The 21,566-nt window shown below is 40.1% G+C and overlaps 8 protein-coding genes across 8 annotated transcripts; 3 read left to right on the forward strand and 5 right to left on the reverse strand.

Annotated features, from left to right (window-relative positions):
- Window positions 1-1,046: 1,046 nt before the first annotated feature.
- Cbr-tbb-4 lies at window positions 1,047-3,427 on the reverse strand (the record flags this gene model as incomplete). Its single annotated transcript, XM_045238869.1, has 6 exons — window positions 1,047-1,222; window positions 1,264-1,577; window positions 1,624-1,733; window positions 2,413-2,639; window positions 3,212-3,320; window positions 3,371-3,427. 6 exons carry the CDS (start codon window positions 3,425-3,427, stop codon window positions 1,047-1,049), a joined length of 993 nt encoding a protein of 330 aa, XP_045095911.1.
- A 1,701-nt stretch (window positions 3,428-5,128) lies between these two features.
- On the reverse strand, window positions 5,129-6,946 carry Cbr-memb-1 (the record flags this gene model as incomplete). Its single annotated transcript, XM_002643429.1, is given in 7 exon segments — window positions 5,129-5,194; window positions 5,197-5,256; window positions 5,304-5,408; window positions 5,695-5,776; window positions 6,529-6,656; window positions 6,700-6,769; window positions 6,819-6,946. Coding segments are annotated over 7 exon segments (639 nt in total).
- Window positions 6,947-10,541: 3,595 nt separating this feature from the next.
- CBG16135 lies at window positions 10,542-11,637 on the forward strand (the record flags this gene model as incomplete). Its single annotated transcript, XM_002643428.1, has 3 exons — window positions 10,542-10,682; window positions 10,733-10,861; window positions 11,467-11,637. 3 exons carry the CDS (start codon window positions 10,542-10,544, stop codon window positions 11,635-11,637), a joined length of 441 nt encoding a protein of 146 aa, XP_002643474.1.
- Window positions 11,638-12,186: 549 nt separating this feature from the next.
- Window positions 12,187-13,051, reverse strand: CBG27444 (the record flags this gene model as incomplete). The annotated part of the gene is made up of 4 exons (XM_045238870.1): window positions 12,187-12,298; window positions 12,380-12,753; window positions 12,800-12,913; window positions 12,968-13,051. 4 exons carry the CDS (start codon window positions 13,049-13,051, stop codon window positions 12,187-12,189), a joined length of 684 nt encoding a protein of 227 aa, XP_045099811.1.
- Window positions 13,052-14,162: 1,111 nt separating this feature from the next.
- Window positions 14,163-14,204, forward strand: CBG27445 (the record flags this gene model as incomplete). Its single annotated transcript, XM_045238871.1, has 1 exon — window positions 14,163-14,204. One exon carries the CDS (start codon window positions 14,163-14,165, stop codon window positions 14,202-14,204), a length of 42 nt encoding a protein of 13 aa, XP_045099812.1.
- Window positions 14,205-14,468: 264 nt separating this feature from the next.
- On the reverse strand, window positions 14,469-16,329 carry CBG16133 (the record flags this gene model as incomplete). Its single annotated transcript, XM_002643427.1, has 5 exons — window positions 14,469-14,690; window positions 14,745-15,204; window positions 15,257-15,508; window positions 15,556-15,881; window positions 16,228-16,329. 5 exons carry the CDS (start codon window positions 16,327-16,329, stop codon window positions 14,469-14,471), a joined length of 1,362 nt encoding a protein of 453 aa, XP_002643473.1.
- A 2,027-nt stretch (window positions 16,330-18,356) lies between these two features.
- CBG16132 lies at window positions 18,357-19,036 on the forward strand (the record flags this gene model as incomplete). Its single annotated transcript, XM_002643426.1, has 3 exons — window positions 18,357-18,643; window positions 18,689-18,816; window positions 18,915-19,036. 3 exons carry the CDS (start codon window positions 18,357-18,359, stop codon window positions 19,034-19,036), a joined length of 537 nt encoding a protein of 178 aa, XP_002643472.1.
- Window positions 19,037-19,498: 462 nt separating this feature from the next.
- On the reverse strand, window positions 19,499-21,566 carry Cbr-tba-8 (the record flags this gene model as incomplete). The annotated part of the gene is made up of 10 exons (XM_045238872.1): window positions 19,499-19,614; window positions 19,731-19,854; window positions 19,902-19,974; window positions 20,021-20,118; window positions 20,164-20,262; window positions 20,309-20,539; window positions 20,610-20,760; window positions 20,810-20,943; window positions 21,138-21,503; window positions 21,552-21,566. The coding sequence occupies 10 exons, from the start codon at window positions 21,564-21,566 to the stop codon at window positions 19,499-19,501; spliced, it is 1,407 nt and encodes a 468-aa protein (XP_045095912.1).

Below are 21,566 nucleotides of genomic sequence, written 5' to 3' on the forward strand. Positions count from 1 at the left end.
TAGTTAGCCACTTTTTTGATATCTTTCACAGAAAATGAGATATATGGGCTCAAAGTGGACGATCCGGGTGTCGTTCTATTAAAGGTTTTACGGTATGTTTCTTAGTTGAAACAAAAATTACAATTTCCGATTTTTCCAATAGGGTTTCCAGATTAAGCCTGGTTGGGACCGTTATCGTATTCTTAGGGCCGTTGTCGGAACGTTGGGACCGTTCTCGGGACATTGGGACCGTTGTCGGAACAATTGGACCGTTGTCGAAACAATGGGACCGTTGTCGCATTTCGTTGGGACCGGCGGTTCGATGATGGGACCGAAGGTCCTACTTTGGGACCGTTCTTCCCGGAAAGAGCCAAAATTTTCTGATCTTATCAGGTATAGCATTCCTAGTTCTCTGTCTCACGTCGAACCGAGTTCAGCAACATGTTCAATTAACTGAAATGTGTCAAACAATTGAATAACTTAATTTTTTAATAGAAATACTTTTCTGAATAGATGAAAAAAATGTAGCGAGTAGCGACGCATGCATGCTGAATATTCTGGTAGCGAAAAAATCAATTATGACAACGATGATCAGGAAAATTTAAAATCGAGGGCTATAATTGTAGTAAGAATGACTTAAAAATGAAACATCAGGTTTGATTTAGCAATCTTGTGAAGAAAAAAAGGAGATTTTGAAAAAAAATTTGCTTCGGTAGCAAAGTAACCATCATGACACAAATGAACAGGAGAAATATATAAAAGTTGAGAGTTATTAAAGTTGAAACTTCGAAAAAATATTTGCTTCGGTAGCAAAGTAACCATTATGACACAAATGAACAGGAAAATTGGAAAATTGAGGAGTATTCTAGTAGTTCGAATGACTTAAAAATTGAAAAACAGGTTTGGTTCAACTAGTTTGTAAAGAAAAAAAGGAGATTTTGAAAAAAAAGTTTGCTTCGGTAGCAAAGTAACCATTATGACACAAATGAACAGGAGAAATATATAAAAGTTGAGGATTATAGAAAATATCAATCAAAAAATGGAAATTTCAGTCGGCATCAGAATATTTATTCAACATCCTGGTCGTGCTCATCGAACTCTCCCTCATCGTCCGCTGTTGCTTCTTGGTACTGCTGATATTCGGAAACCAAGTCATTCATGTTGCTCTCAGCCTCAGTGAACTCCATCTCGTCCATACCTTCTCCCGTGTACCAATGCAAGAAGGCCTTCCGGCGGAACATAGCTGAAAAAAGATCTTATGATTCGAAACTTAAACAAAAGTACCTGTGAACTGCTCGCTGATCCGTTTGAACAATTCTTGGATAGCTGTGGAGTTTCCAACGAACGTGGCCGCCATCTTGACCCCTCTTGGTGGAATATCACACACTGCGGTCTTTACGTTGTTTGGAATCCATTCAACAAAGTAGGACGAGTTTTTGTTCTGCACATTGAGCATTTGCTCATCCACTTCCTTCATACTCATTCTTCCACGGAACATTGCAGCGACGGTGAGATAACGCCCGTGACGTGGATCGCAAGCAGCCATCATGTTCTTAGCATCGAACATTTGCTGGGTGAGCTCAGGCACTGTCAAAGATCTGAAAACTGCGACATTTGGCAAAAACATGTCTCTGTACTGTGCACCTGTATTGCTGGCTTCCTCGTGATGTAAGAGGGGCAAATCCAGGCATAAAGAAATGCAGACGAGGGAAGGGGACCATGTTGACCGCTAATTTGCGCAAATCGGCGTTCAGCTAAAAAGAGAGAAGTTGCATCATAATTAGGTCCAATTAGTTCTTACCTGTCCGGGGAAACGGAGGCAGGTGGTCACTCCGCTCATTGTCATCGAGACAAGATGATTCAAATCTCCGTAAGTCGGAGTGGTGAGCTTAAGCGTGCGGAAGCAGATGTCGTACAAGGCTTCGTTGTCAATGCAGAATGTCTCATCGGTGTTTTCGACAAGTTGATGGACAGAAAGCGTAGCGTTGTATGGCTCAACGACAGTGTCCGAAACTTTTGGACTTGGCACCACAGAGAACGTCATCATGATACGATCTGGATATTCTTCGCGGATTTTCGAGATCAGAAGGGTTCCCATTCCAGATCCAGTACCACCTCCAAGAGAGTGAGTCATTTGGAAGCCCTGAAAGTAATAAAGGCTTTCCTATTCGAAGTATTCTCCACGTGTTTGATCCGAATTGTCATCTAACTACAGTAATCCTGATTGCCATATGTCACCTTCTTGTGTAACTTCTCCTCCTTTCTGCTGTTTCCGTCACAATGGTTCAAGAAACAGGTGCACACCGCCACCTCCACTACTAAACAGGAAGCAACAAATTAGGACACACCAGAAGGCGTTGAACCGTACTCTCCCACTCTTTTTCGGGCCTTATGCTCTATTGCGAAATCGGGGTATAAGAAACCGCGGCTTACCTGAAGACAATCACAGCTTTCGGCTTCTTTGCGTACAACGTCCAACACGTTGTCAACAAGCTCGGCACCTTCGGTGTAGTGTCCTTTGGCCCAGTTGTTACCGGCACCGCTTTGTCCGAAGACAAAATTATCCGGACGGAAGAGTTGTCCGAAAGGGCCGGCTCTCACGGAGTCCATGGTTCCCGGCTCCAAGTCTACCAAACAAGCACGTGGGACATACTTCCCTCCTGGAACATGGAATGATATATTTTTTTAAATGAAGTGAAAGAAAGTGAAGTATTCAAGTATTCAAAGTTGATTTAAGTTTTAAAGGGCATGTACTCAAAGTTACATTAAATCCTAAAAACTTCAGAATGTAGGTACAGTATCGACCAACTACAATTATCGCCTTCTCCATACTTCGATTTTAATGAATTTAGCGAGCTCTAGAGAACTATTCCAAAATTTAGTGGTTTGAACAGTTCACTATTTTAGTGGGAAGTTCTAAACAACTAGAAACATTGGAGTTTTTTCCTTCTTTAGATTAGAAGATATTTCTAATTCTGGTTTGGCCAAAAATCTTAAAATTGAAGTGAACTGTTAGAAAAAATTGCGAATGGCACTGGTAGGTTCGAATGACGTTTTTGGGGTGTGTATTATATCTATTTCATCGTCCAAACAATGTACTTAAGTTTCGGAGCAGAATAATTATAAGTGGGACTCTGGAAGCCTATTCATCTACAATTTGACTAAAGACGATACCCAGAGTCCTTATAGAATGATTTATTACCTAATTAAGCAATAAACCCCCGCTACTTACCACTAGCTTCATTGTAGTAGACGTTGATCCTTTCTAACTGCAAATCCGAATCTCCGTTGTACGCTCCGGTTGGGTCAATTCCATGCTCATCCGAAATTACCTCCCAGAACTGAAAATAGTCATTATAGATGCTAAAATTCAAAAGAAACACATTTTTACCTTCGCTCCAATTTGGTTTCCGCACTGTCCGGCCTGAATGTGGACGATCTCACGCATTTTCTGAAAATATTAATTTTATAGGGGTTTTTTGAATTTGAAAAGCGAGCTGGCAAAAAACGAAGCCAAAGGAAGAATGAGAGCATAAATGAAAACCCCAAAAAAGACGATGCTGGATGTGGGCGGGACCAAAAAGGACAGAGGTAACGGGGCCCAATTTAGGGCGTCTTCTGTTGGCAGCTGCCTAGCTGGTGAAGCGTATGCATGTGTGTCTCCACGTCTTCTTGCTCAATCGATGCACACAACGGGACTCTGCTCGCAGCTGCCATGACAACGTCCGGCAACACGGCGGAGAAAACGACAACGGGCTCCAACAGCTATTACTGGGGCAGTGTGTGTATGAAACACGGTGCTAGGACGCGCGCTATACAAATTTTTCGGAGAATTGCTCACACACTCGTGTTGCTCCATTTCCGTCAGAAGGAGAAGCGTTTTTGTGAAACCTTGGAGAAGAGAGAAGTATGGGAAATTTTGGGAAGTGAAAACTGGAAAACTTTTTTTTGGGACCAGAAAAATGTTCTCTACATAAAACTAATTCCTGGTACGTCATAAACAAGAACCAAACAAATGACAGTTACCGAATTTTTCAATGATCTGAAACTAAGACCGACTGCTTCAGCGACCGATATCTACCTTTCGAATAGTGTGCAATTTGAATATCGTCATCGTTGCCTTTGACGGCTAGATCAATCGTCTAAAATTGTTTTACTTCTCAGCTGAGAAGCAATTTTTAGTTTTTTAGTACCGCGCTTCGACCTTATTTTGAATCTCCAGTGACGTTTTCGGGCTAATGAGCAGATGAAGTTTTTGGTAGTCATATTCTGTTTGGTGGGAGTCTCGTCTGAGATCATGAGTTTGAGAGCTGAGAAATGTCTCCAAATAACCGTCATCAAGACTTCAAAAAAAAATCGTCATCAATCGTCATCAAGAAGGTGAGGTAACAACTAATGAACCTAATTATGATGCAACTTCTCCCTTTTTAGCTGAACGCCGATTTGCGCAAATTAGCGGTAAACATGGTCCCCATCCCTCGTCTTCATTTCTTTATGCCCGGATTTGCCCCTCTTACATCATGAGAAAGCCAGCAATACAGGTACACAGATCAAAGGCAAATACTTGTCAAATGTCGCAGTTTTCAGATCATTGGCAAATTTTTTTCAAAGATCCGTGAGTATTTAAAAGTCAGTTATGCACCAAAATAGGTCCGGTTTCCGAAATAATTGGCTGACAGTATAGATTGAGATCTGGAAACTGAAAATTATTACAAAAATTAAAAAAAAATGTCTCCCCGTACCATTCCAGCAAGCACGATGACAAGTTTTTTCTTGACCTGAAGTGTCAGAAAAGACCGAAATTCTGAAAGAGACTTTGTGAAGAGGAAATCTGAAGGTGAATTAAAAAGGTTCTGAAATGAGTGAATTATCAAACTAACTCTGAAAAAAATGTGAAGAAAATTATCTACAGTTAGCTGTAGTATGTTACAAAATCATTTCCTTTGAAATATTTTATTCAACAGAGCAAACGAGGTGGAAATGGAAAGAAAATAAATAGGGTAGTGTTCGGAAAATAATTTAAAAGTTATACTGACCAGATATGAGCAAAAAATAATCAAAAATATTAACATTTAATGTCAGGAAATCAGCAATGGCATTAGATTTGGTATAACGGTCATTTGAATCAACCCTACTCGTTGATAATTCGCTATCCTCGCCAGAAACGGTAGAATGCGTACATGAATATGCAGCAAACAATGCACCCAATAACGAATAGATCCAATCTTCTCGAACACGGCGATCGATGACTTGGAGGGTGGAGTTGGAGAGACCGAGCTGAAAATCATTAATGTATTGTGGGAATGAGATGTATGGAAACATACCGCTTGTCCAATATCGTGCATTTTTCGACTGACACCACGCAAACTAAAGTGCTGAGACTTGAGATTGTCGAGAACGGCAGATCCTTGGCTGATCAGTTCGTCGAGCTGGAAACGAATATATTGGATTGATTTTTTATTTTGGTTGTAAACCCTGAGCTTTCAGATCATCTCCCACTTTGTCTCCACAATCTCTGCTCTAAAAAAATCAGATTTCTACGAAGATTTGGGAGAGGATCAGAGGTTCAAACTATCATATCACTCTAATTTTTAGCTGTCAGTCGCTGCTGAAACCAATGGATGGCCAAGGCGGCAGTTTTTAAAAATGACAACGTGGTCGTGAAGCCGAAAGCTTTGCATTTGCTGGTATTTTCGACAAAAAATTAAAACTTACACGATTGTGAGAGGAGTGAAGACGGTCGTTGAGCTGTAGTTCGTGGTCGCCAATTGAAAGTGCCGTGTCGTTGGGTCGGTACCTGAAAATCAATAATTTTGGTATATAATAACATCAACGTCTCTGATAATTTGATATCACGATCTCTTCTATTTGGATTTCAATATTTTAGCACAAGTTGAATTTTCTAGATTACTGTAGAATAACCGATGAGTCAGATTTACCGTTACAAACATTGGAAGTCCACGAATAGCTTTTTTCCTACAGCCTCAAGTTGGCTGCGAGTCTAGTAGCAGATTAGGAAGTTAAGAAAATTCTGGTTGAATAAAGTTAAAATGCATTGGAAGAATGATGGCAACTAGCACTGGCAGCTATCAAATACTGTACTGAGCTGATTGGAGGTATCAAAAGCAAATATTAAATGCGGCTGAGTCGACAGAAAAGCAATACGAATCCTGCTTTCTGGACACTCCGGAATTAATTGTCACTCATCTTCTGACCCCAAGGCTGTTGGTACCCGAACGAGGGTCGCTTCAGACCAGTTCTGTTACGACGAGATACAAAATTGCTTCTTCATTCAAATTTGATGTTATCGACTTAGCTAGCTTTCCTCTCCACCTCATTGAAGCGATAATTTCAAAAAACTTCTATTGTAACATCAATATTCGGATCAATCTAGGTCAGTTCCTTTCTATAACATTTATTCATTTGATTATTCTGTGCATTTGCAAGCACATCGGTCAAATCATTTGCTGATTAGCTGCCTTACATTGGTGCCCAGGTAATCGAGACCATCCAAACTTTGCCTGCAAACTATCAGAACAAAATACTCACCGAGCACTCAATAGCTCTTCTCGCTCACTAGCACTCCTCCATCTCTGTGTCATTCTTGTGTGCACTGCTGAAACTGCCATATCCACTCTTTGAACATCCATCCGCAGCTGATCAACCCGCATTCGTGCCTGAAAACTGTTATTATCGATTTTTCCTCGCACAAAAACGAACCGCTTGCCGCCTTGCAGGTTGTTCACGGGAAACGTAGTTGTCCAACGCTTGCAAATTGTCTTTCAGTGTTCTGAAAACGTTCAATATCTTGCGGTGAACGTTTCAAATGTAAAACTCACGAAATATCTCCATAAATACTCTGTACAACGACCTGCGCGTCCTGTTCGTTTTGCGTTCCTTCCAACCGTCCCAGATCGTGTTGGACTTTTTGTAGAAGGAAGTTTGTGCTTTGATATTGAGCTTCCATCGCTGAAAAATGTATTTTTTATAGATTTGTAAAGTTTCTACAAAAAAAAGCAAAGAAAACAGGTAAAATTGATGAATCGGGTGCAGAAAATAAATGAGTGAGTCGTCGTCCGCAAACACCGCCCCGCGCAAATGCACTGTGTGACGTCAGCGGGTATGAGCGAACGGCAGGGGAGGACGAAGAAGAAGGCAATGGGAAGATTGCGCGGGAGACAAGAAGAACAAAAAATACAATAATAATGATAAAATGACTCAAAATTTGTATTATTTACATTTTTGAGGGAGGTGAAAGGAATTTCAGAAGTTCAGATTTTTTAAAATAATAATTTTTTGGATTCTCAGCTGCACAGATATCCACATCATGCTAGAAATCCGTGCAAACGTCTTATCATCTTTCGGTTTTGTGACAGCTCTTCCCTGTTTGCTCAGCATTGCTTCACCCAAACAGTAAACATCATTTCAGTAGAAGCGTCCTCTCATACCGCAGAAAAAGCGATTAGTTTTACTGTCTCTTTCAAGTTTTCAAACTGAAAATTTCCTTTTTTTCGTGTTTTCACTAATCCTATTATGTTTTCAAAAGCCAAAACTATCTCTCAAAACTTCTCCATTTCACTCCCAACCCAATTTCAAACTCTCATTCTATTTTAATGGACAACCCGCCTCAAAAGTTTTGTTTTCGTTTCTTTTTTTCTCTTGTTTTTGGAAATGTGTCAGTTTTTTTTTCGCGAGAAAAAAAAAGTTTTTTGTATCTCTTGTTTTTTTGTGGACGAAGAAAAAACGAACACAGGAAAACAGAAACAACAAAAACAATAGTTGTTTTATTTCTCTGAATTTGGACGTTTTCTTGAAGCAAACTTGCAAGCATGCTGGCCAGGGCAGATAGCGGGCCGGCTGATAACTTGTCCCTANAACGAAATAATAAGACAGTTTTGATACCAAATGCCAGATCTCAACAGGGCCCATCACGCCTATACCATTCGAGTCGGATTCCGGTTCGGTTAACATGCCGAAACCTGGGGTTGAATGACAATTTTCGCCAAACTTGTCAAAAAGCAGATTTTTTGTCATTCAAACAAATTTTTCGAAATCTTATCGGACCGGAATTCGGCTCGAATTATAGGCGCAACGGGCCCTTTCAAGACCTATCATTTGGTATAAAAACTGTCTGATTATCTCGTTTTAGGGACAAGTTATCCGCCGACCCGCCATCTGCCCGGGCCGGTCCGCTTGAAAATAAAGTAGCTGTCTCCAAAAAATTCGATTCTAAATTTTGTTTTTCATTTCTACAGTAATCCCAACTTCCCGCTCCATTCCAAAAACAATGAAACCTTCTCAAATTGAGCCGAAATCACAATAGTTGTTCCTCGATAATCGTTTCGAATGCAATTTTGCTGTGTGTGCTCCCGTGAGCCCACAAACAGCTGTGCTCTCTGCTCTTCTCTGATATTGGCCTACGTTTCCGCCAGTGGTCCCTCCCGCCATCCAATTTATCCTGTTTGTTTGTGGTGCAAACTAATTTGCATTGCCCTTTTTCACCAATGGCTTCCTCTTCTCAAAGAGCACTCAAATGTTGCTTAAGAAAGGAAATTGAATGTGCAAGTGTCACCACATTAGGATTTCGAAAATTTTAGTTTCTCTTTTTAGTCTCTTTTTAAAAAGAGAAAGTTGGCGATCTGCCAAAGAGCTAATCTTCCGTCTCTTCTTCTCTTTATTTTGATAAATAATTCACCAAGTCAAGTGAGTTTTTTTTTTCATCTGTTCTCTTCTCTTTCTTCGGCCGTCCTCGTTCCCGTCACCACTACATCACCAACTTTCCGCCTTCATCTTTTTTTTTTCGCTACTTCTTCCATGCCCTATCCCATTTCGCTATTCCGCTATCTTCTTCTGCTTCCCACGACGCTACTGATGACGAGCAAAGCGAGACGCGTCTCGAAAAGAGAATCAAATTTCATGGCATTCCCATTGCCACTGATTCGGTCTTCACCACGAAAATTTCTTTTGTCATTCTTCCGACTTTTTCTTTAACGGACCATCATTTGATTTACTCCAAGTCCTAGAAAAACGAGAAAGCGGGAAAGGAAGAAGAATGCGGTGAAGTCGTTTACGTGCGTTTCTCTGACGGCAACCAGCCAATTATTCTGCTCCAGCGAGCCCATCAAATCTTACTCTTATACGGCGCAGGTTCCACTGCTCACTTCCATCACGCAAAGTGGTTCAGGCTTTGTGGTTTATGTGGCTATAATCTAACTACTGTAATTTTTCGGAAGACCGTAATTTTGTGCATTATTTTTGAAAAATCATTTTTTCAAAACCAACTGTTTTCTAAAATAGGTTTTCGAGTTCAAGGCACAAAAGTTTTTGTTGTTTTTCAATTCGTAATTATATACAATACCCGTCAAAAAATACAATACTTTGAGTTTTTCATTGGAAAATGGTCAACTTTCGAGTCTTCCAAAAAATTTCGATTTATCTGAGAAAGTTATAGAACATAAGCAATTTAACTGAATACCAAAACTCGCTTTTTAAATTGAACTTTTGAACAAAAAAGTCAATAGCGAAACGAAATCATGTTACAACCGTATTTCTAAAAGAAGCCCAGCCACCACGTCACCTTTGAGCCTATTCTTCTTGATTTCTGTGTAAGATATTAAAAATTTGTCAAAAGGACAAATTATTTATCATAATATCACCAATGTTTTACTAATTGACGATAGTTTGATATCTTTCACAGGAATCAGGACAATTGAGCTTGAAGTTGACGGTTCGGGTGTGCTTATTTTGTCTTCTAGACAGGTACCGTATCGGAAGAAATCAAAAATCAGCTTTTCAAAGTTTTTTTTTTCATATTTTTTTTAACCAAAATTTTTCTCCTGAAAAGATTCATTTCATAAATTTTGGGAACACCCAATTCTTGCTTGTTTTCTTCTAGCAATCCATCCATAAATATATATCTTTACCACAAATAACACAACCCTTGTTTTGACAACTGCCAGTCTCTTTCTTCATTCCCGTCTCCTTCTCCCTATCTATTGTCGTAAATGTTTCAACACCTGCATCGGGGGTTTGCCCTTCTCCTTCTTTTTCTTCTTGTCCGTCGTCTTCCCTCCCGCCGTTTGCCCTCCGCAATTATGACTCATCATCTCGTCTCTCCTCGTTTCTATTACTTTCTCTCGCATACTGTTCAGTTTTTACTACTCTCGGGACTATCGGAACCTAGCATCTTTTGTCTTTTCGTCTCTTTCCAAAATTTTCGAATTTATTTTTTCTACTACCCAGTCTTCTGTCTCACTTCTACTATCCCATTCCTCAGAACTAACCTAGAACACAAATACCATCGTCATTGTTTTTGATTATTTTTCTCCGAATGCTATCGTCGTTTTGGTTTTTGATGATAACATGAATCAGTCCTATTTCTCTGTCTTCCCTTGTTCTCCTTTTTCTCCTTCATGATATAATATTTCAACATTGTTATGCATTTTTCGATAGGACTGCTTCCTGTAGTCTATTCTTTTTTCTACTTTCTCACCTCTCGTTGAAAAATAACGACGTTTTTTTCATTTTCACCAGTTTGCAGGGGTACCTATAAACCTGTGGATATGTGGCGTTCGGATGAAGATAAGCCGGGCACGTCGAGTGCATCGGCGAGACCATCCACCAATGGCAAACATGCTAGTGTGACAAATTTGGAGCGATCCAAATCGTCAACGTCTTTGTTCAAACGGGCAATTAGTCTTCAAGTAAGTGCCGGTTGAGTACCCTTCAAAGTAACAACAAACATTTTTTGCAGTTCTTGACAAGAAACACGGAAAATATTGTGGATAACGAGAAGGCTGCATTTATCAAGATGAGGTACAAGGACACTGCAAAATACGTGATTTGGCCGACGTGTCGACTTCCGGATAAGATTGAGCAGCCGGTGAGTGTTTTTGATTTTTTCAGATTAAATTCTACTAAAAAAACTGAAATTTCTTCACAAATTAGCCGTTTACGACTAAGAAAAAAGTAGCCTGATTTCTGCAAATTAGCAAAATCAGAGAATCTCAGAATCTCAGAATCTCAGAATCTCAGAATCTCAGAATCTCAGAATCTCAGAATCTCAGAAATTTAGAACCTCAGAATCTCAGAATCTTAGAATCTCAGCATCTCAGTATCTCAGAATCTCAGAATCTCAGAATCTCAGAATTTCGGAATTTCTGAATCTCGGTATTCCAGAATCTCAGGTTCTGGAATTTCAGAACCTCGGATTTCCAGAATTCTCTAATTTCAGAATTAATTAAATAATCCCAAAATCTTAAAACTATGCAGATTAGTATCTCAACATTTTAAAATTACAGTTTAAACTATCCGAATATCGAAATGTCACGGTCTTCAAACCATGTTATCGTAGAAAATGCAATTGTCAAAAACTCAGCATAAAAATCACAAAAAAAAGACTGGAGGTTTTGAACAGCAGAACTCTTAAAAACACAAAGTTTCAGCGTTCTAGAATCTGTTACGAATTTCAATGTCAAAATGTTACAGAAGCCTGCTCCACTCGTCCCAGTTGCTCGTGACCCACGTACCGTACTCATGGAGCCCGACTTGGAAGATCACAAATCTCCATACATGCCAGCTACAATCAACCACGTCCTCCGTTCGGATTCTGAAGACTCGAGTGACGCGGAGCAAGTGCTCGAAATGACACGGTTATGATTTGTTCCACCATGTGCTTTGTGCCTACTGTCTGCTCATCTTCGCATGATTTCCATCTTACTCACTTACTTCTATCCCTCAAAAAAAAATAACAAAAAGTAGCTAATCCCGCATGTGATGCAAATACATATAGTGGCATATTTTCGAATTTTTTTAACCGAGATTTCCCTAATTTTAGTTGCTCATCATCTGAATCTGAATCCACTAGCCAGTGTTGATTTAACGTCATCGACGACACATCCTCCGGTGCCCAAATCCAGAACTTTCCAAGACGAATGTGATAACAATCGTGATACATCAAGACACCTGCCATTACTGTAAATTCTTCAAAGTATTTTTTTCTCCTCATTTATTCATCATAAAGCGTTTTTATATACAATTTGAGTTGGTTTTTTCTTCAAAAATGAAAAAAAGGCGAGATTTGGAAGCTAGTTGGGAAAGAGAAATCTAAAATTAATGTGATTTTTAGTAATAAAAATATAACAATAAAATTTCAATAATATACAAGACGAACGAAAATAAATTATCAGGAAAATAAAGCGATAATAGTTAGAATGGAACAATAATGGTTTCTCCAAACTGCTTGGCCTTAATAAGGCCTTTCTTAAGAAGATACTCATCGGCGCGGAGGGCCTCTTCAATACGTGCTTGCTCGGTTTGACTGAAATTTTTAAAAAATAGACCTTCAAAAAGATTTGCGGTTATCCCAGTTGTCCCACAACCTTACAATATCCTCACTAACCTATCCATTGATGCATAGGTGCGGTAGACATTGGCAACGTTTTGGGCCTCTGCACGACTGACAGCCGAAAACACTTCTTCCTCATCGTCGAGCTCCGAAACCCCTGGGTTCACGAATTCAATTTCCTCTGCCACCACGAAATCCTCCTCCTCCTCGTCCTCACTAGATACCACCTCCACGATGATTGTCTCGGTGGACGACTCATCTGACGACTCATCCGACTGATCCGATTCCTGCTCATCCGAGTCTCGTGATTCAATAGACTTGTATCCCCCAACCACGTAACGTCCCTCGTGAAGAAGACGATCAATTCTCCCGTAGTCGGCATCCTCGCCGTATCCGAAGAGAAGAGGATGGATAGCTTCTCCAAACTCCTGAATATTCCAGAATCATCTAAATGCAAATATCTGTAATGCTTACTTTGGCTGTCCTGCAAAACATCGTGACGTATTTACGAACCAGTTTTCCGCAACGGCTCTTTGGATGGATTAGATGAATTAGTGCGCTTTGGAACAGGCAGCAGTAGGTCAGCATCTGAAAGCAAAACTTTGGTCTTCACGTTTCAGATTTTTGAAATTCTCAAATTACCTCAATGTTCTTAAAGGTTCCACTGAAAGTCTTATACACAGTGTTCGTAGTAAAGTTACCAATAGGATCATCTGCTACAGCCATTTCTGAGAAAAGGAGTATTACTGAAAGAAACAGAATGGAATAATCTAAAAAAAGAAAAACGGGCGGTGTCCTCGTGACTCAGTCTATCAAAATTGGTGCATTTTGATATAGGAGGTGCCACTATACAAAAATAAGAGAGGATTTTCAAAATAATTGTAGGTGTCATGCGAGAGGAAGAGGCCAAGAAATCAAGGATTTGCTGATAAGAAGTGCATCGAGCTTTCGAGAAGGGAGTGAGAGAGTGTGAGTGAGAAGAAAAGATCAGGAAGCGTAGATTTGAAGCTAAACGTCAGAGTGTATATGTTATGAGGAGCCAGTCATGTCTACAATTGGAGCCGATGAAAAATCTAGAGATGATGACAGATGGTGAACTCATAGACATCCAAGTAACCTTCCCGCTTTTGAAAATAGAGTTCGAGACTTGAAGTTCAAACGTTTTTGAAGATTGTGATCAGAATCGGATGTGACTAGACATCAAAAATATCCTAAAAGCACAGCAAAAAAAAATGAAAATAGAGAAAAACATTAGTTTTCTGAACTTCTTGAAATTCGTTAATTCTCTACTAGAGCCGCACCCGATACTCACTTGAAGCTCAGTTATCTCTATTTCTGTAAAAGATATCAAAAACCAGTCAAATAGTAAAATTGTTGGTCATAACATCACCAACATTTTTGTAGTTTACAGATTTTTGATAGCTTCTGCAGAAATATAGATAACTGAGCTCAAAGAGCAAGGATCTCATTGCTCAGAATCTGGAACACTAAAGTACCTAGACTATTCTTTTTTGAAGATGACAGAGGTTTTTCTTATCGTAAGTCTACAAAGTATAGCTAACTTTGAAAATCTTGTCTTCTAAAACCGAGAAATGCGTAACCAAAAACGCGTGCTCAGGAAAGAAAAACACACCAAGTGCATCGATTCTCGATGTGAGTTGAAAGCAGAAGACGTCTTTTGCTCTCACAAGAACACTGCAGAAAAACGTCTACTTCTTCGCCGCCTGCCGTCGCACCTTCTTCCCTTTTTCAACCTATCCCTTCTCATTCTGCCACACTACCTAATGCCGCCGCGAGCACATGTGCATCGATTTTCAAATCCTCTAAAAGGCCAAATATGCGGAAAAAACGGAAAAGGAGAACGACTTTGTTAAATTGACAAGTTGGCGTGGAGAAGAGAGAGAAGGGATAAACCTGGTAATTTGAAAGGGCTTCTTAAAAAAGGGATAAGAAAAAAAAAAGAAGAAAAGAGCATTTGAAAACGAACCTCGAGAAAAAAGCAGCGAGCACAATGTCGACATAATCGACACTGTGTTTAGGGAGAGGGAAAAAAGAAAGGGTAAATCTTGAAATGGCTTGAATTCAGTTTTATTTTAAAAACAAAAAATTAATAATCAATACGAATAATTTTGACTTATGACAATTATTTAGTCTTCTTTGATTCGGTATCTTTTTTGGCACCAATAACTCGTTTCTTGAACTGTTTGACTGGATCCTTTTGAGTGACACCGGACCTGGCGGCGATTTGGTACCAGATGCATCCGTAAAGAATGCAGATGAACCAGATGAGAAAAATGTACTCGGCTCGATTCTCATAGTCAGTTCCACACACGGCGTACCATTCAAGAGGCACACCCGGCTCTGGCTGAAATGGAAATTATGATTACAAGATAGGAAAGGATAAAAGTAAAAACAGTACCTGCTGTGGTGGACCTCCTGGAACACAATGGAAGTCGATGTACTTCTCATCATAGTCATCCACACAGAAATACTTCTTCTTCTGAAGCACAAGTCCTGTTGGTGTTTGCACTTTTTGAGTCTCATTGCACGGTCCGATTGGTTGGTGAAGTCCGTCACTAACAATATTCACTGGGTCTGAGATGACAACGGCAATCATGAAGAACAGATACTCAATAGCAATGGCAGCAGCTAGCTCGTCGAACCAGTATTTATTTCCAGTCCGTGCACTGGAATTCTTGTTCTGGCGATCCGCGAAAATCACAATCAGCGCGTAGATGGATAGGAAGGCGATGGTAGTGTACTCGGAATGAACCTTGAAGATGTCATGCATTGGATGGTAGAGAAGAGCGAATTGGATAGTCCCAAGCCAGAATGCTCCCATTCCAGCAAACAGAACACATAGAATTTCTCTTGGAAGTCTGTAATTTTTTATTGATTGAGTCATAATCTTCAGTTAGGATTAAAACGCACTTTCTCCAATCGTATTCCTTCTCAACCAGTTTGCTTCTAGAATACATCAGAATCCAGGTGAAGGAGCAGGCAAACGAAGCATGAAAGTAGTAGGAATTCCATGGGACCCAGTTCATTCGATCGTAGATGTTCGGGTCAGTGTCGTGCCAAGTCCACCAAACCAATTTGATCCCCATGATGTCGTAAGGCATGTCGAGCATAACGGCGCCAAGTCCAACAGCCGGCCCATAAGCCCACCATGGCAAGTGAAGTCTGAAAAATAAGAATGTTGCTTCTGAACTGCTCGCAAATTGCCCAACCTGCTCATGAGCACAAATGAGGTGTAATCAAACATATGATAGATTCCAATGAGAATGTAAAGTGGGGCACGTGCTCCGAAGAAGGTAAGGATTCCTTGAGCCTGCCAGAAATTGTCCATATCCGGGATCCAATAGCAAAGGTTCTCAACATTCAGTGCGTGAATAAGGATTCCAAACCAGACAAGTACAAAACGAGTTCCCGATCTCCAGGCGTGAGCAAATGTGAGTCCAGCAAGAATAAAGAAGAGAATTTCACCGAAAAGGAAGGATGTGTGGTTTTCGTAGATTTTCGAGACTTCTTGGTACTTGCAGATCCAGTCGAACCACTGAAAATTGGAAAGTGATCTACTCTTGAAGACTCAATTTAAGTCATTTTTGCCCTCAAGTTGATGTATCCCCAGCTACTGTATTGAAATCATGGAAACTTGAAAATAGAGGCACATTTCGCTTTGATCAATCGAGATTCTTTCATATTGTGCTCTCACCTACATTAACTACCTACTCCTTCCTTTTCTGTCTGTCTGAGTGTGCCCTAAACCTCCTAACTAATAGGGAACCTATAGAGTTTAAAATTACAATTTAGACCTAAAGGTCAATCTGAGTGACCTGTATCGTGATATTCTAAGCTCGGAAATACTAAAATATGAGTCTAGCTCCTCGAAAAAACAATACCTGAATAGCATGAAGTGCTCGTTGTCCCCACTCTTTGCGAGCCTCCGGTCCCACGTCGAAGGGCAAGTTGTCGAAGACATAACGATCCATAAGGTAGTCCATCTCTGAAAAGTTTTAGATATTTATAATAATCAAGAAAGAGAAAAAGACTGGAGGAAAAAAAAAAACATCGTCGAGAACACTATCCACAACAAGCTTCTACCCAAGTTTTGGCGGTCAGAATGAATCATTCTCCATTGGCAGGACGGTGTATGCCTATGCGAATGCGACGTGTTTGCATGTCTGTGTGCACGGTTGTGTGTGTGTGCGGTGATAGTGCCGGTCCTTCGGCCATTTGACCTCGTCGATCAATATGCAAGCAAGCCCCTACTCCGTCCACACACAAAAGTAAACATGACAAGTACATGGGACTGGTAGAGGTAAAAAAGAGAACGGTCTTTCTGGTGGAGGAGGATGGCTCGTTTACTTAAGGTGTCTCTTATTTCTTTCGATCTCTTGGTTGATGACCAGTGTAAGAAAAAGGAGAAAAACAACTAAAAATATATGAAACTGAAAAAAAAACAAAATACAGTAATTCAAAAGCTACGAAAGAATAAGCTAACAAACTGAACAGACTGTCCTTTGTTTCTAGAATAAAATATGATAAAAAATTTCTAGAAGCCCACTACTTTTTATCATTTCTATCTCTGATAAGAGACCACGAAAACGATGAATAGAAAACACGGTTTGATAACTTATAGGTTAGAGAAAAGAACTGAGGGAGAACGACAAATGAAGGGAAAGGAAGACGAAGACTTGGGCAGAAAAAAGAAGGTAAAATAAATATTTGAAGGTAAGGAAGAGGGAGGGAAAGACCGTTCCGCTCGTCTTGTGGACCATCGTTGGTAAGCAAACATGTTGGTTTGGTGGTATCTAGCAAAAAGGAAATAACGGATTAGAAAGGGGGCAATAGGACATTGATTCAATGCAACGAGACAAAAACAGGAACCCCAAAAAGAAAAACATGCCCACATTCAAATTCAATCGAATCTGAACATTTTTAAGGACAAAGTCCAATTTTTTTCCAAGAAACGACCAATCTGTTATCTCTGAAAATTATATTATATAGGATTGACAGGAATTGAGAAGGCTGATAAGAAAGCAAAAAAGACTATAATTCAATAAACAAAATAGTTAATGATAAGAAACAACTGGGCAAGTGGGGAAGAAATCACACTTTGCTGGTTTGACATTGCAAACTAGCTAGGTAATCGAGGATAGGTACGGATTTCCGTAATAAAGCCACTGTAAACGCAAAAGAATGCTTCCCAATTCTTTAACTTTGACCACATATATCTCATTTGCTGTGGAAGATATTGAAAAGTGGTCGACGGACAAAATTTTCATTGTAATATCAACAATATTTTGTCAGTTCACTGTTTTTGGACATCTCTGATAAAAACCGAGATAAATTGTTTAGAGGATCATTCTATGTTTCGGAGTGGTTACTGTATTCGGCTGTTATACTTCAAGCAGGGTTGCTTGGAACAAAAAATTTGGAGAACCTCAAAATTTGTGAAATAATGGTAAAAATCAAGAACGAAATTCCCAATGGAATGATTCCGAGAAATATAGGAAAATCAAAAATTTCAATAAATTATGAAAAAGAGTACTGTATTTTTGTAGAAGCATGACAGAAATTTTGCCTTGTGTCGGAGAAATTTTTGTGCTGATTTTCCAAACTCGAATTTTTTTTCCGAATATCCCGAAAAGTGAAATCTGGAATTCTCCGGAATTCCGACATTCGGAAATGTTTTATTTTAAATTTTCTTCAGGATTTTTCGAAGCGTTTCTTGTTAACATTTGGAAGTTTTTTACAACTCACTCGTCCTTAGAATTTAGTAATCTTTCAAAACATTTGCCTTTCCATAATCAAATTTTCTTCCCGATGTCTTGAACTTTTCAGTCTCATCCCGTGTATCTGCGTGGTGCCATCAAATGTATTCTATTGACGGAGGTGTGCTCCAAACGAAAAATTGTAGGTTTCATGAGAAGAAATATAAAATCGTTGCACACCTTGGGAGGAGCTTGTCAAGGTGCTTTTCAATTTTTCCTCTTGTTTCATCCCGTTTTTGTTTTCTTATCATACAATGTCTTCTCGCCCAACAACCAACATGGAGAGGATTTTCTCTTCTTTGGATCTGAGCGAAGACGAAGTTATCAGAACCCCACAACCACTAATGGCCCACGGAAGAATCCCAATCTTTGACTTCAACCAGATTCCAGCTCCAAGTGCTGAGGAGAGTGGCTCTCAGTCGGAGACTGAATTTTTCACGGCTTCTCAAGGAACAACTCCGTGTAGCTCAGCAGAGGATGTTCCACTAACTTTGGAACTGTTGACACCTGGAACCTCGGTGGAGACTTTAAGAGGGCCCAGGTAACTTTATAGGTATCATTGTAAAATCCAAATATTGAAATTTAGAACCATCTGGAACACAAGTCTTGAGACTCGTCGCAGGAGGATGACAAAACGACAAAAACAATCTAAATCCGCTGTGCCCGCCAAAAGGAGCGACCTTCCCACCACTCCTCGCCAAAACGATAGCACTTGTGAGTTAACTTTTTTCTTCTCTTCCCTAATTCGAAATCGCTACCAAACGACCTTTTAGACGAGATACTAAAAAAGTGAAAACGTTCTTTTTTTTCAGCTGATGGGACAGATTCCCATCAAGAGGAGCGAGAGCGAACCAAGAAGCGGAAGACGAAGAAAAGACAGGGTGGCAATGAAAAGAATGGCAATAAAGACGAAGGAAAAGAGAAGACGAACTGAGCAAATGACCTTTCGAGACACTCTTTTTTCGTCTGCACTCTAGTTGGCATCTCACTCCCAAGGACGTATTCTCTGCATAAATTCACCGATTTTGAAACCAATTTCCGTCAATCCCCAATTCTTTTTGTATCCCACCCATTTTGGCAAAAATCTAACTAGTGCCATTTTCTAATAGTACTTATTCAGATCCTTACTAGTCTATCTTACTGTAAGTTTTAATAAAATTACGTAGCTTTTCGGAGTTCTAAATCTGTTCTAGAAGGAGCAAAGCTAATAAGCAATAAATTTATTAAAAGAAATATTAGTTGATTACTGTAGTAGAGAGTAATTACAGAGGTATTTAATGCTATGGTTTAAAGTGATCAGGATTACGGTAGCAGGCTCTGGTTTAGTTGTTTGCGTTATAATTTGAGTTTGCATGGAGTAAGTTTACAAAAAAAATTTTAAAAATATCTGAATAAACTAAAATTCGTCGTTGTCATCTTCCAAGTCAGCGGTATCCCTGGAAACTTCCGCGTAGTCTTTCTCGAGAGCAGCCAAGTCGTCGCGAGCTTCTACGAACTCTCCCTCTTCCATTCCTAGAAAAAATATATTCCATTTTTCGGGCTACCATCGAAACGGCTCCTCTTCTAGGAGCACGTGCTTCCACGTTTCTCTTTTTCTCAGCCCCTACAGTAACCCCTAATCCCCTCACCTTCTCCTACAAACCAGTGTACGAATGCGCGTTTTGAGTACATTAGATCGAATTTGTGGTCGAGACGAGCCCACGCTTCGGCGATGGCGGTGGTGTTGGAGAGCATGCACACCGCGCGGTGGACCTGAAAATTCTATATTCGAAGAAAAAAAAGGATAAGAGACTTTGTACCTTTGCCAAATCTCCTCCCTCCACCGTAACAGGTGCTTGGTAGTTGATTCCCACTTTGAAACCAGTTGGGCACCTGAAAATGTATAGTTGTTATCTATTCTGGGCACAAAAAATAGTACCAGTCAACAAAGTTAATTCCACGTTTTGCCTTGACGGACGAGATAGCCGCGTTGACATCTTTCGGGACAACGTCTCCACGATACAGCAAGCAGACAGCCTGAAATATTAAGGATCAGAAGAAAATGTCTCTTTTTAGAATTACCATGTATTTCCCAGCACTGGGGTCACATTTCACCATTTGGTTCGCTTTTTCGAAGCACATATGGGTGATGTCTTGAACTGATAGAGGTTCATGATGAGCCTAAAACAATAAAATTCAGAGCATAAACTTTTGGCGGTAGGGTTACTCTATCCGCAGAAATCACTGGAGCATAGGTGGCGAGTGGGAAATGAATGCGAGGGTATGGGACCAAATTAGTATGGAAAATTTGACATTTGATCTGGCTAAATGCATACTGTAGTTCTCTCACCTGGAACTCATTCAAATCCACATTCAATGCTCCATCGAATCTCAGCGACGCGGTAATTGATGAAACGACTTGGGCGATTAGTCGGTTGAGGTTTGAGTAGGACGGTCTCTGAGATTAGGATCATCGTTTTTCAATGTCATTTCTAATTTATCTCGTTCTTTTTCTCCCCCTTCCAAACCTCAACATGCAGTTTTTGACGGCAGAGGTCGTAAATCGCCTCGTTGTCAACCATAAACGAGCAGTCGGACAGCTCCAAAGTAGTGTGCGTGGTGAGAATAGAGTTGTATGGCTCGACGACCGATGTCGAGACTTGTGGTGCCGGGTAGACGCTATAAAGTTGGGATTTATGGCTTGGAAGGGGAGCCAAGAGCGTCGAACCTGAATTCCAATTTACTTTTCTTCCCAAACTCTACGGAGAGTCTTTCCATGAGAAGAGAACTGAATCCTGAGCCTGTTCCCCCTCCGAATGAGTGGAAGACAAGGAAACCTTGGAGTCCCTCGCAGTTTTCGGTCTGGAAATTGCGGGAGGATGGGTTTCATTCAAAATATGAAAACCAGAGATTCGAAACTGTACGGATCTATTTCTTTTTCTGTAAAATAGAAGCCCTGTTTTTGAAATATATTTAAAATCTTCAAATACAGTCTTGTCTAGTTCCCTATCCTTGTATTCTCTTCTCTAAACACCATCTTCGGAAATCTTGCTCACCTGTTTGCGGATTCTATCGAGCACCACATCAATCAACTCCTTTCCAATAGTATAATGTCCTCGAGCATAGTTGTTAGCAGCATCCTCCTTGCCATTGATAATCTGATCCGGATGGAACAAGTTACAGTACACCCCATTCCTAATCTCATCCAACACAGTTGGTTCCAAGTCCACATAAATCGCACGTGGCACGTGTTTCCCATTTATAGACTCAGAATAGAAAGCTTGAAGAGATTGTTGCTTGTTTTCCTCTTCATCCTTCAAAAATCCGGCCTCGTCGAGTCCATGCTCCATACAATAGAGCTCCCAGCAAGCGTTTCCGATCTGAGCACCGGCTTGGCCGATATGAATCGAGACGCATTCTCTCTGAAATAATTCAATTTTGAATTAAAATTAAAGTAGTCTATAACTCACACCGTCTGAAGGCAT

The sequence above is a fragment of the Caenorhabditis briggsae genome (genome assembly GCF_000004555.2).
Source record: "Caenorhabditis briggsae complete genome, chrX, whole genome shotgun sequence".
NCBI classification, from domain to species: Eukaryota; Metazoa; Nematoda; class Chromadorea; order Rhabditida; family Rhabditidae; genus Caenorhabditis; species Caenorhabditis briggsae.